Source organism: Ambystoma mexicanum, chromosome 5p (genome assembly GCF_040938575.1).
Source record: "Ambystoma mexicanum isolate Mex_15411 chromosome 5p, UKY_AmexF1_1, whole genome shotgun sequence".
Classification (NCBI taxonomy): Eukaryota; Metazoa; Chordata; class Amphibia; order Caudata; family Ambystomatidae; genus Ambystoma; species Ambystoma mexicanum.
In genome coordinates, this window is record NC_090930.1 from 1378284047 (window position 1) to 1378296080 (window position 12034).

The window sequence follows — 12034 nt, forward strand, 5'->3', positions numbered from 1 at the left end:
GACGGAAATTCTCTCTCTTCTGGTCCCATCGTTAAAGAGAGAGAACCCATAAGTGGACTAGGAAGACATCAAGAGACTCTAGTATTTGATGATATAAGGACAGCACACTTCCCAGTGATACTGAGTATCCCCTGGCTCCACAGAGATAATCCTAAAATAGACTGAAAGGTGAACACATTGAGCTTTGATTCCTCTTTCTGCTACCATCATTGCTTTCAGCAGCCATAAGAAGGATTACAGAAGGGTGAGGCTGTATCCTTATCCAAGTCTACTGTCTGTGCTCTTCCTCTTCCATACCAGGAGTTTGCTGAAGTCTCTGAGTATAAACTCCCCAGACTATTAACCCCGCACAGACCAGAAGACTGCGCGATTGATTTGCAACCGGATGCTACGGTACCTTTCGGCCGTATGTACCCTCTGTCACTTCCAGAGCGTCAGATTCTGAAGGAATACTTGGAGGCAAAAATGCAGAATCGTTTAATCCAAAAATCCAAGTCCCCTGGAGGGGCTTCACTTCTCTTTATATCCAAGAACGGTACACCGAATTACGACCGTGTATTGACTACCGCAGTCTTAATCACAGCACGATTCGTGACCGTTACCCGATGCATTTGATACAAGACATCTTGGAAGCTGTAAAGGGCTCCACTGTATTTACCAAGCTGGACCTCAGGGGGGCCTATCACCTCCTGAGGATCAAGAAGGGCGATGAATGGAAGACTGTCTTTAGCACACCCTTAGGTCTCTATGAATGCAGTGTGATGCCCTTTGGCTTGGTGAACGCACCCGCTGTGTTTCAAAGATTAATCGATAAGATCTTCTCGGACTTGCTGTACTACTCAGTAGTGGTGTATCTCGATGATATTTTATTGATCTCACCCACCTTATCCGCTCATCAGAAACACGTCAGAGAAGTACTCTGACGATTACAAGCTAATCAACTGTCCGCCAAGCCAGAAAAATTTCAATTTGAAACCTCCTCTGTTTCGTACTCTTCATGACAGATCCTATCTTGATTCAACCGGATCAGACTAAACAATTCATATTGGAAACTGACGCTTCAGAAGGGGCATTAGGAGTGGTTCTCTTCCAAGAAGCACCAAACCAACAGGAACACCCTATTGCTTATTACTCCAGATCACTAACCACCAGTGAGCGCAACTACTCTGTACTCGTGAAGGAGTTACTGCCGATAAAACAGGCTTGTGAGGAGTGGAGGCACCTACTACTGGGAACTGCTCACCCATTTCTAGTTCGCATAGACCATAGGAACCTTAGGGTCCTCCAGCAGATGGAGTGTACCAATTCCTGCCATGCCCGCTGGGCACACTTTTTCTCACAGTATGACTTTAACTTGACGTACGTTCCGGGGTCTGCAAATATATTGGCCGATGCCCTCTCTAGAAGTCTAGGACAGAACACTGCAGCCATTCTCAGCAGAGAATGACTCCTGCCTGCCTGACAAGAGAGTAATTGCCCTTATAACCACCTTCTTACAGGAATTACATGAAGGAATACAGAATACCATGGCGTCCGTTCTTCATAACATTCCTTGTACACTGAAGAAAGGCCTGTACTATCATGGTTTGGCTCTTTACCTTCCCACGGAAACTCTACAAGTGAAAGCCATCTCATGGTGCCATGATCTCCCGCTAGCAGGACATAGAGGTCAGAAAGGCACACAAGAGCTGGTAATGAGGAACTTTTGGTGGCCTTCCATGAGTCAAAACGTATGGAAGTATATTTCATTGTGTCCTATTTGTGCGGCTAACAAGACAACCACGGGCAGACCGATAGGGCTACTGCAACAAGAAGCCCTGCCTTCCAGAACCTGGGAACATGTGTCTACAGATTTTATTGTGGTCTCCCGCCTTCCAGAGGAAACACAGCCTTTATGGTGACTGTGGACACATACAGCAAACTGGCACACTTCTCCTAACTCCTGGATTTACCGTCAGCTCCAGAGACCGCTTTGATTTTTCTGAAGGACATCGTCGGGTTACATGGTATCCCCAAGACTATGGTTTCTGATAGAGGTATGCAGTTTACCTCAAAGTTCTGGGCATCTCTCTGTTCACAACTGGGTATGCAAAGAGCACTATAATCTGGGTATCACTCTCAGAGTAACAGTCAGACCGAGCCTCTCATTGCCAGCTTAGAACAGTACCTGAGATGCTATTGCAACAGCAAGCAAGATGATTGGGCAGCCTTTCTCCCTCTGGCAGAGCTTGCCTATAACAATTTGTTCCACACTGAAATCAACATGAGCCCGTTCTTTGTACATATGGATACCATCCACAACATCTCCCCTGGACAGAATTTACACCAACCAAATCTCCTTCCATTGACAGCCTCCTCACAGACCTTAAGAGGCCACATAAGGAGGCACTACAGTCTCTAGAAGACAGTCGCCAAGGATATAAGAGGTGGGCCGACCCGAAGAGGCGAAAAAACCCTGACTGGAAGCCTGGTACTCAAGTGTGGCTATCTACTAAGTATCTGCCTAGGTGGGTACGTGCAGGAAAGTTTGCTCCTAGATACATTGGTCCTTTTCCTATTACCTCACAAATAAACCCAGTGGCGTTCAAACTGAAGCTACCCACAAGTCTCAAAAGGGTTCACCCGGTGTTCCATTCTTCTTTGTTAAAGGCATACGTTAATAACGTCTTCCAGCGAAAGCCTACCGAAGATATCAGATTCCGGCCTCTCCTGATTCTGATGAATATGAAGTCTCTCATCTGGTGGATTCCCGTTATCGGCAGTGTACCTTACAATATCTGGTCCATTGGAAAGAATTCTTGGTAGCAAAAAGAACATAGGAACCCACGAGCCACATTCACGCACCCAGACTTATGCAACAAGTCCATACACTTCACCCAGGTAAACCAGTGGCGATTCCGATGGGAAGGGGGCATGCTGTCATGCTGTGACCCTGGAGACTGTGGCAGAGATGGAGGTTTCACAATCATAGAACCATACGAGCTATCTGCAGAACCAAAGATGCGGTCTAGTCCTCATTCAATATGGCCGCCGTTTCTATAACAAGCACCGTGCCGTAGGAGTGGTGGATTGTATCCGTCCTCTGTGGAACTTGCTGTTGCTATTGCAGTTCGCTCGTAGAGAAGCTCTGCCTGCCTTTTTGTCCTGTGCTAGCCCCCCTTTTCAAGACTATCGTGTCTTGCTTTCTGCCTTGGTAATTTTTCCTTTGTCTTACTGCGCTTCGCGGTTTCACCTGACGGTGCTTATCCTGCCAACTTTCACGCTGTGTTCTTCTGATGCGAGGGTGCTCCTTCTTTTTTGTGTCCTCGGGCCGCTCACTATACTTTCTTCCGTTCAGGCTCTATCAGTCCCTTTCGTATTGATATTCTGGCTATCCTACATCTTCTATTCTTTTGAGCTACCTCGCGCTCTGTCTTCCGCGAGTCTTCTCACTCACTCTGCTTAGCTTCCCTACCTGAAACCTTCTGTTCGCTTACGAGTTCTGTACCTTTTCATCTACCTGCTCTGGTATCCTGCTCTCACAAGCATTGGTCAGAGCTGATCCGACATTGGTGTTTCACCATTTCTTTGGCCCAGCAGCATAGCGCTTCTTCCCTAAAGCGCTCCCCTTCTATCCTTGAAAGGACGTTACCTCTGTCCATTGGAGGCATAAGTAAACCTGCACAGACTGCCGATTGTGGTCAAAGACGTACTTCAAGTTATTCGTACTACTGGAAACAGCCCATCTGGGTTGGTTCAACCAAGAGACTGCAAGCAGACTTCCAGATTCATTTTACCACGGTGTTTTGTTGCCTCTGAGCGTTTTCCCTGGTGTTGGGCCGGTTCCTCAGAGTTCCCTCTGGCTTGGGTTCCATACCCTGTCAAGGTGGCCTCCGGGGGGGAGCTCGTCTCTACTTGCACGATTAAAAAGAAAAGAAGACAAGGGAAAAGAAGACAAAGGAAACCAAGAAAGAAGGAAATATCTGAATCTCGGGACAGCTCATCGGAAGATAGAGGTGAGGAGGGGGCTCGGGAGGTTTCCCCTATCCGGGACACTTACCTTTACACTTGGGGTCACCCTTCTTGTGGTCCAGAGCCCCACAGTCCCAACAAGTGCCAGGAATGCGGTGTACAGTACTGGAACCACTGGGAGCCTGCTTTGCAGCAGGTGGACCACTACTCTTACTCACACCCACATAGGACTTATCCCCACTAGATGTGTGGGTTTTAGGAGTGGAAGATTTTGGTTTACCCGACTGTGTTTGCTTCTGGGACTCCTCAGACTTCTGAGAGGTCCCCTTTTCTTTGTCCTTGTCCTTCCCAATGGACACCCGGTGGGAGACCCAGTTGTCAGCCAGCCTGGCCAGCTTAAAGGGATCCAAAATGTTCTGGTCAGCAACATACTGATGCAGCTCTGGTAAACAGGCTTCAGAAAAATGCTCAAAAAACAAAAGGTGGGACTATTCAACAAACGTTTTCACTTTGTAACGATCAGTCCACCCCATCACGTTCATGTGCGCAGCACTCACCCAGTCAATCCAAGACACATTCTCTCTTTTCTTAAATTCCCTGAATAGTTTAAGGTATTGGGTAGGTGTCTTGCCAAACTTGGTAATCAAAGCATACTATTACTGACCCCTTTCTTCCACAATCAGTTTCAGAATACAGTCATATCCAGTCTGAGGCACTCTGCTTAACAAACACTTAGCCCAATCTCTTTTTATCAACTTCATGGATTCCACAAGCCATCTCAAACGCTTCAATCCATTGGGGGATATCAGAACCCTCCGCATACACACCAACCAAATCCTTCATAAACTTGGTGGCTGGGGACCTGACACCTCAACTGGTTTCGCTGAAGTCTCCACTCTAGCTCTCTCCAGCTGAATTTTCTGGTACTCAGTGTCCCTATCTTTGAGTATCACTTGTTGCGCCAGCTCCTCTTTCATCAATTCGGCTTCTGTTGCCAACTTTTTATATTGAAAGGATAACTGTTCCCGTTGTAGCTCCAATTTTAAAAGTTCAATCTTCAGGGCTTCCCCCTGAAGAGCAGTGCTGAGGTTCGAAACAGAGGCAGCAGGAGTGGTGGCATTCCCAGAATCAGATTCAATAACAACCCCAGGGGCAGGGGCCTCCATGGTTGCATCCCCCCCTTCAAAAGTTTCACAATCAGTCTGGTAGGCAGCTATCAGTTCAGCCCTAGACGTATCCTCAAAGTCTAACTGCCTAGCTTCACAAGCACTCTGGAGAGCCTCTAAGCTCATTCTAGTCAATTTACCATTTGCAATAGATTCCATTGCTTGTAATGTAGTTATCTAGTACAGAACTAAACCTCAATTTAACAAAGTGTAGATATTTTGTAAGTGGCAAGGTTACACACTGATTCTTAAAACCGTTAGCATCCCACCGCTGCCACCAGTGTAAAGACTGGAGGGGGGTTATCTGTACTCCTGCTCTCTATATGGCAGGGTCGAAGCACAGAGCACCCCAGCCAAGAATATCTATTGTTGGTAGCAATGGACAAGTAATCAAGGCTTATCTCTCAGGAGGTGATGCGGGCTGGTTCTTAAGTACAGTGACGTCCCCAAGCACCCACAAAGGAATGTCCACACACTCAGTCTCCTCACTAGTTTGGCGGTAACCCTTAAATGCGGCGGCAAGGCTATGCCGCCGGATTCAAGGGTCCGCTAAATCACAGGCTTGGTGGATTTACCCCCAGCTCTGAGCTGGCGGTAAGCCTGCCGCTATTTTGCCAATTTTCTGCACTATTACCGCTGGCGGTAATAGCGCCGAACATTCCCCAGTGGGCCCAATAGGGAATGGGAAATTCCTGAATGGGCCCAATGGGGCATGGGGACTTACCGTTCCGCCAAACCCGTGATCCGGCCCCAATAGCGCCGGGGGATTTGGCGGTAGGGCTAATAGCCCCAGCGGTAATACCACTGGGGTTAGTGCCCAACTCGTGATGAGGCCCACTATGTTAGTGAAAACACAGATTTTATATAAAGACTGTCCAAGGTTATATACACAATCACAATAACACACTTTGTACTCTGGCAATACTATAATGGCAAATGTATACAGGTCTACGTAGTACCACTCTTAGCTATCGATTCCTTTGAAATGCATCAACTGCTAACAGTTCAAAATGGCTTACGAATCAGATTATAAGATGAATCAACGATAGACACAGAAAGAAAGCAAGTTAAATCAAGCAATTGCAGAACAGTCCCCCATCTACCTAGAGACAGTTTTGTGCGAAGATCCCCCCCACCTGGTCAACCTGTAAATAAAGCGGATTTGACAAGCCCAGTCCAATTATGCTCAATATAGTCTTAATTCCTCCTAAAAGGTTCCACAACCCCAAAGTACCTGGTTTCATAAAGTTCTTCGATGAGTCGTCGACGGGCCATACTTGAGTGACCTCATTTTAAGGCAGGAGCCACGGGTCGTTGAGAGTCAGGGAAGAAAAAGTGTGAACACGGTCATTGCGGTAGTAGCTTCAGTTCTTGCGGTACTCGTTGATGATCGGTCGAAAACGTCCTGCAAGCTGAGGTGTGCGGTGCACCTCGACGAGAAGCGTTCGTTGCCGCAAAGAGTCGATGAAGAACTCCGACCCAGCAAGGGCATCGGGTCGTCACGGTATCTGTGGTCTTCGGGTGGCGGGAAACCCACCGGCGGATTCTCCTCGGTCGTCGGCGGCCTTGACTTTCTCCAATGGGACAAAGCGGTCGTCGATGCTGAGCAAGGGAGTCCTTGTTTCTAATGTTCTTAGGCATTGGAGCGGTGTGGCTCCGGTCGATGAGGTTCCTCGTCAACGATGAAGGTCGGCAGCCTTTCGAGGACTGACTTCCAGGGAGCCTTGGCAAAGATCAGCTGGTGCACGATGGTCCCTCGTAGCTCGGGAAGAGGTCTCCTAGCCAGGTCCTCTCTTGGATCAGTTCCTTGACAGTCGCGCAGCTTTCAGATTAGCGAATGACAGCAGCATCAATTCTTCTTCTTCCAGCAGGCTTCAAGGTTAAGCATCAAGTATCAACTTAAGCTTCTGAACGATTTCCATCAGTGAGAGGTCCCCAGATATACTGATTGGTCTCTCATTCACTCTGTTGGGTCACACTCAGGCAACCAATCATTCAGAAGGGCATGCATTCATGCAGGCAGGCAGCCAATCAGGCTCACAGTGCATTCAAGTCAAATACATATTTTGATACTTAAATTCTACCTAGAGTCCTGTGGATGCTCTTTCAGTTTCCTCACAGTGCATTCAGGCCATTCTCCTCCCTCCAGACACTCACAACAAGGAATGTGTATTGGGACAAGTATCCAACCATTCAGCACTCCACACTGCATTCATACTAGTTAAGGGCAGGGCTGTCTCAGTCATTGTGTCAAACACCAGATACTAGACACCCATAACGTGAAATGCGTATTCGTCACACACTCCATTCACCCAGGTCCCACCCCACAGGCGTACCTGGACCTTCCACCCAACAGCCAGTCAGGGGGAAGGGACAGAGTCAGGGCTTCCCGGGACTTTGGGAAAATAAGGGAACAGGCATTAGAAAGCAAGAGGCCACATGGCGCATCTTGTTTCCTATCAGGAATCAACTGATTCCAATGGCAGGGCCTGGGTTTCTCAAAATGGAGGATACTCAGAGCACCTGTCAAATTCAGCATGGAGCTGCCACCAGCACATATCCTGCTCTGTGGGCCACCCACAGGTGCCCAAGAACATACACTAGGAGTACAGGGTTGTACTCCCACCCATTGGTGCCAGAAGGGTATACCAAGGGTCTGTTCACCATGACCAAAAAGAGGAAGAGCTGCACTGCCAAGAGTCCTGCATGGACTCCTGTGCAGAAAACAATACAGAACATACACGACAAAGGACTACAGAACAAGGACATGGAGGCCCTGTCCCTCCAATACATTTCCAGCATCACACTTCCTCAACAATATTTGGTTGTTTACTGCACCTTATATACTTTTGGTTTCTCATTCACTCTGTTGGGTCACACCAAGGCAAAACATCATTCAGAAGGGTATTCATGCAGGCAGGCAATCAAGCTCACAGTGCATTCAAGTCAAATACATATTTTGATAATTAAATTCTGAATAGAGTCCTCTGGATGCTTTTTCAGTTTCCTCACAGTGCATTCAGGCCATTCTCCTCCCTCCAGACACTCACAACAAAGAATGTGTATTGGGACAAGTACCCAACCATTCAGCACTCCACACTGCATTCATACTCTCATTTGGTTTGGTTGTTTACTGCACCTTAGTATGGGACGGCTAATGGAAAAGCAGAGGAGTGAAATGTAAGTTAATTCCACGCTTAGTAAATATACATGCAGAGTTTGCTTGGGAATGTTTTGTTAGTGTATTGACGTGTGCAGTAATTGGAAGTGTAAGTTTGTGCGGGGGGAAAAAACTGAAATTACCTTACGTGAAACACTGGGCAGGCATACCCACAGTTGATTTTTGTTTACGAGCATACTCCTCCCACCCAATCACCTTCCACCACCCTATAAAAAAATGAGACATGTTTAATTGAAGTACAAAAAATTGCAAAATGGTAAATAAATGCCTTTTGCAATGTTTTGTACTTCAATTAAACATGTCTCATTTATTCTACTTTAATAAACACTGAGGGTGTTCTAATAGCTTTATAGACTTGAAGCTGGGGCCGTACCGGGTATTATAGTCCCTCATTCCTTGTTAAAGGCCCTTGCGAATCTAATAAACAGCTTCAGTCGGCATGTTATCTGTGATTTGCAGACCCAGCCTCTTCACACGCACCTCATTACAAAACATAGCCTATAACAGTGGTTAACACTAGACACAAGCTGTTTAAAAATAACCAATTAATTCGTTTTGTGTCTGTCAATTTTGGTTCTATTTGCTTTGCACTTCTATTTGCTTTGCATTGTTCTAGTTTTTCTTGCAGCACTACTTTCAAAATTGTCATTCTTTGCTTGCATTGCCTTTCTGTTACTTATTTCTATAACCTATTGTACGTATTGCCAATTTAGTTCTTGCTGCAGTGTAGACTGACGCCCGCTTTTGGCTATAAAACTGCCTAGTTACCAGTTAAAATCAATATATAAAAAAATTCACCGTCACTCGCAATTTAACATAAGTGAGATAAGTAATAACAAAAATGCAACACGTGTGTGTGTAGGGACATACTGGTGCAATAGAGTATTAAATATATTAATGGCAAAACAAACAGTGATATTCTCCGTTGACCTCAGATAGAATCAGAGTACAAATGGATTATTCTTCTATGAAATGATCGTTGACACCACTGCTATGATGCAATATGATTTATTGGTTTTGATTGTAATATATGTGTTTAACTTATGGTGGCAGGAGTACCCTTCATCTGACCGAATGTCATTTTCTCTGCAGTAATTGTGGTTCTTTTTGTAACTCTGCGACGCAGCAGAAAGGAGCCTTTGAAAGTTTCAGAAGAAGATATCCGGGAAAATATAGTCACATATGACGACGAAGGTGGCGGAGAGCAGGACACAGAAGCTTTTGACATCACGGCCCTTAGAAACCCATCTGCAGCTGAGGATTTCAAGTACCGGAGGGATGTTAGGCCCGAGGTGTTTCAAACTTCGCGTCACCAGATTCTACCAAGCTTTGACAGCATTAATATTCAGGATTGTATTAAACTGCGACTGGCTGAAGCGAACCTTGATACCAGTGGCCCCCCATATGATTCACTGCAGACATATGCCTTCGAAGGTCACAGGTCAGAAGCAGGTACTGTAAGCCCTATTGACTCCCTTACTACAAACTCTGACAAGGATTTCAATGACCTCGATGACTGGGCACCCGCATTTCAAAAACTAGCAGAACTCTATGGAGAAATAGAATCTGAAAGAACAACCTAACTGCATGGGTCAGAAACGGAAGGATTTATTTTACAAGCAACTTTAACACCGTGTGCAGCCACATTAAAACTGTTAACTCCAACTGAGTGGGATAGATATGTTTCCAATGCAGAAGCAAGTGCCCTTTCAAATATGAAACTTGGTTCTGCAATTAGAACAAAGTCAGATTTCGTAAAATACAAGACAAACTATCTTCCCCGTGTATATTTTTTAATTGTTCAATAAAGGCTGACACATCTGCAAATATAATGGAAAATAAGCCATGCAATATTTTTGTTACATACATCATACACCATATATTAAAACTGTGATTAGGTCACGAGTGGCTGCTGTTGACAAAGGAACACTGTGTCGGCTGCATTTTTTCCCGAAGCCGTGATGTCCTTGCATTACTTAATATTTATTTGTTTGTTGTTAGCTTGTTAAGGAGCTTATAGAGTAAGCAAATTCTGTTTCAAAGCGCCACAGGGCAGCATGGAGGGAACATGGAAATTAAACACATTAAAATACACAAAGTGTATTAAATACAGTAGGGGGGGATACATTTTAAAAAAGCAACCAAAGCAAAGGAATTTTCTCCCATGATTTATGTATGATCAACATCAGTGACCTGCTCCAAGAGCTTGCTGTTGGTTTTGTTAATGTGTGCCAGCTAAATGCCTCTGATATGAAAAACAGCACTGGCACCACAGAGTTCAGAAATAACCTTCTAGCGTGCCAAACACGTGTTTGGCTGTTACATGTTCTTTTATTTGTTTTATTTTACTAATTTTGCCAAGAGAGATTCTTTAAATTTCTCTCATTAATATCCATTATCTACAACCATCTAGGCAGTGCTGCTCTGTGTTCATCTGCAATATTCAGAAACATAAGCATTGGTCAGTGACTGTAAAGATACAGAATACATTCAATTGATACAAAAAAAAACAATTTACAGTCTCTCGGATGAAACCCATACATTCATAAATTCCGAAAAACGTACCACTACGTACAATACAAGTGTGTCCCACCTGTTGACACGCGATGTATATATACACCAGTGTACTATCTTCTTTTAGCATAGGGTTTTTAAAAGTCCCCCATATATGTTTCATCTTGGTCTTTATACTTACATTCCATGTATACTCACTCATTCACTCTCATTCATAAACACATTCATAAAAACTGTATGTAACCCTAGCATTTTGTTTCTATACCCAGGTTCACACTCTAATTGAATTCACAAAGCGTTTAATTTCGATCACAAATTATGTAATCGGAAAGTCAATAGGGCTACTTCACGTGACATCATTTTTTCTTTCCCAACTAGGTAATAGTTTCGGCCTGAATGGTTCAAGGTAAACTTAGAGGGCCTGTTCTCCTTAACGGCATATTATTAATTCCTGATGATGGCCCTCTTCTTATTTGAGGTAAGCCACACGGGGCTGGCTTCATGACTTTACCCTTGGGGCAAACAAATATCATATGGGAGATTGTAAGGGGATAGACAATATTTTAAATGCCCCAATTCAAGGTAACACCATGTGGGCTACAAGTGGTGCTGTACGAAGTAGGTTTATGTTTGGGGAAACAGTAATTTCCTCATTGTGATAAAATGTGAAAAGCATTAACAGATTTCATACACTCAGACCATTATCTTTTTTTTTTTTATTGAAAAACTACAGTTTCTTTTATACAAATGAACAAAAAAAACTTTTGTTTCAAAAGAGAACTCCTTAACTCCAAAACTTCTACACAGCCTTATGAGTTTGTGATGTTACATTCTACTCAACCATCTGAAATTATAAATAGTGCGAGATTGAGAAGTCATGCCTCAGACTGCTCAATGTTAAGACAATGTACATTACCAGCATTATTAGACCTCCGATCAGTATTAACAACAACCGTTAGAGGGGAAATTTCAGCAGCACGTTCAAAAAGTTCACAATTGCACAAACGTGTTTATTGTTGTTGCCAGAGGAGATCATACACCACCACGCCTCCATGTCACCATCTAGGGGTGCAAGTTGGCCAAGGTGTGTAGAGCGCAAGTCACTGATACAGTCCAGAATTAGATGTTTTAGGGACTCTACGGAAACGACGCAGAAGCGGCAATGGTTATCATGTGTTACAGGATCTTTGCATCGCCATAGAATTTCGTTAGATTTTAATAT

The 12034-nt window shown here is 44.7% G+C and overlaps 1 protein-coding gene across 11 annotated transcripts in view; it reads left to right on the forward strand.

Annotated features, from left to right (window-relative positions):
- Nucleotides 1-10225, forward strand: part of CDH18 (cadherin 18) — a 1922553-nt gene extending 1912328 nt beyond the window's left edge. For all 11 annotated transcript variants that reach the window (XM_069613787.1, XM_069613788.1, XM_069613784.1 and 8 more), the window contains one exon: nucleotides 9391-10225. In XM_069613787.1, coding sequence (XP_069469888.1) covers nucleotides 9391-9881 — 491 coding nt within the window. In that variant the 3' untranslated portion in view covers nucleotides 9882-10225. The remainder of the gene's footprint in view (nucleotides 1-9390) is intronic.
- Nucleotides 10226-12034: the final 1809 nt, after the last annotated feature.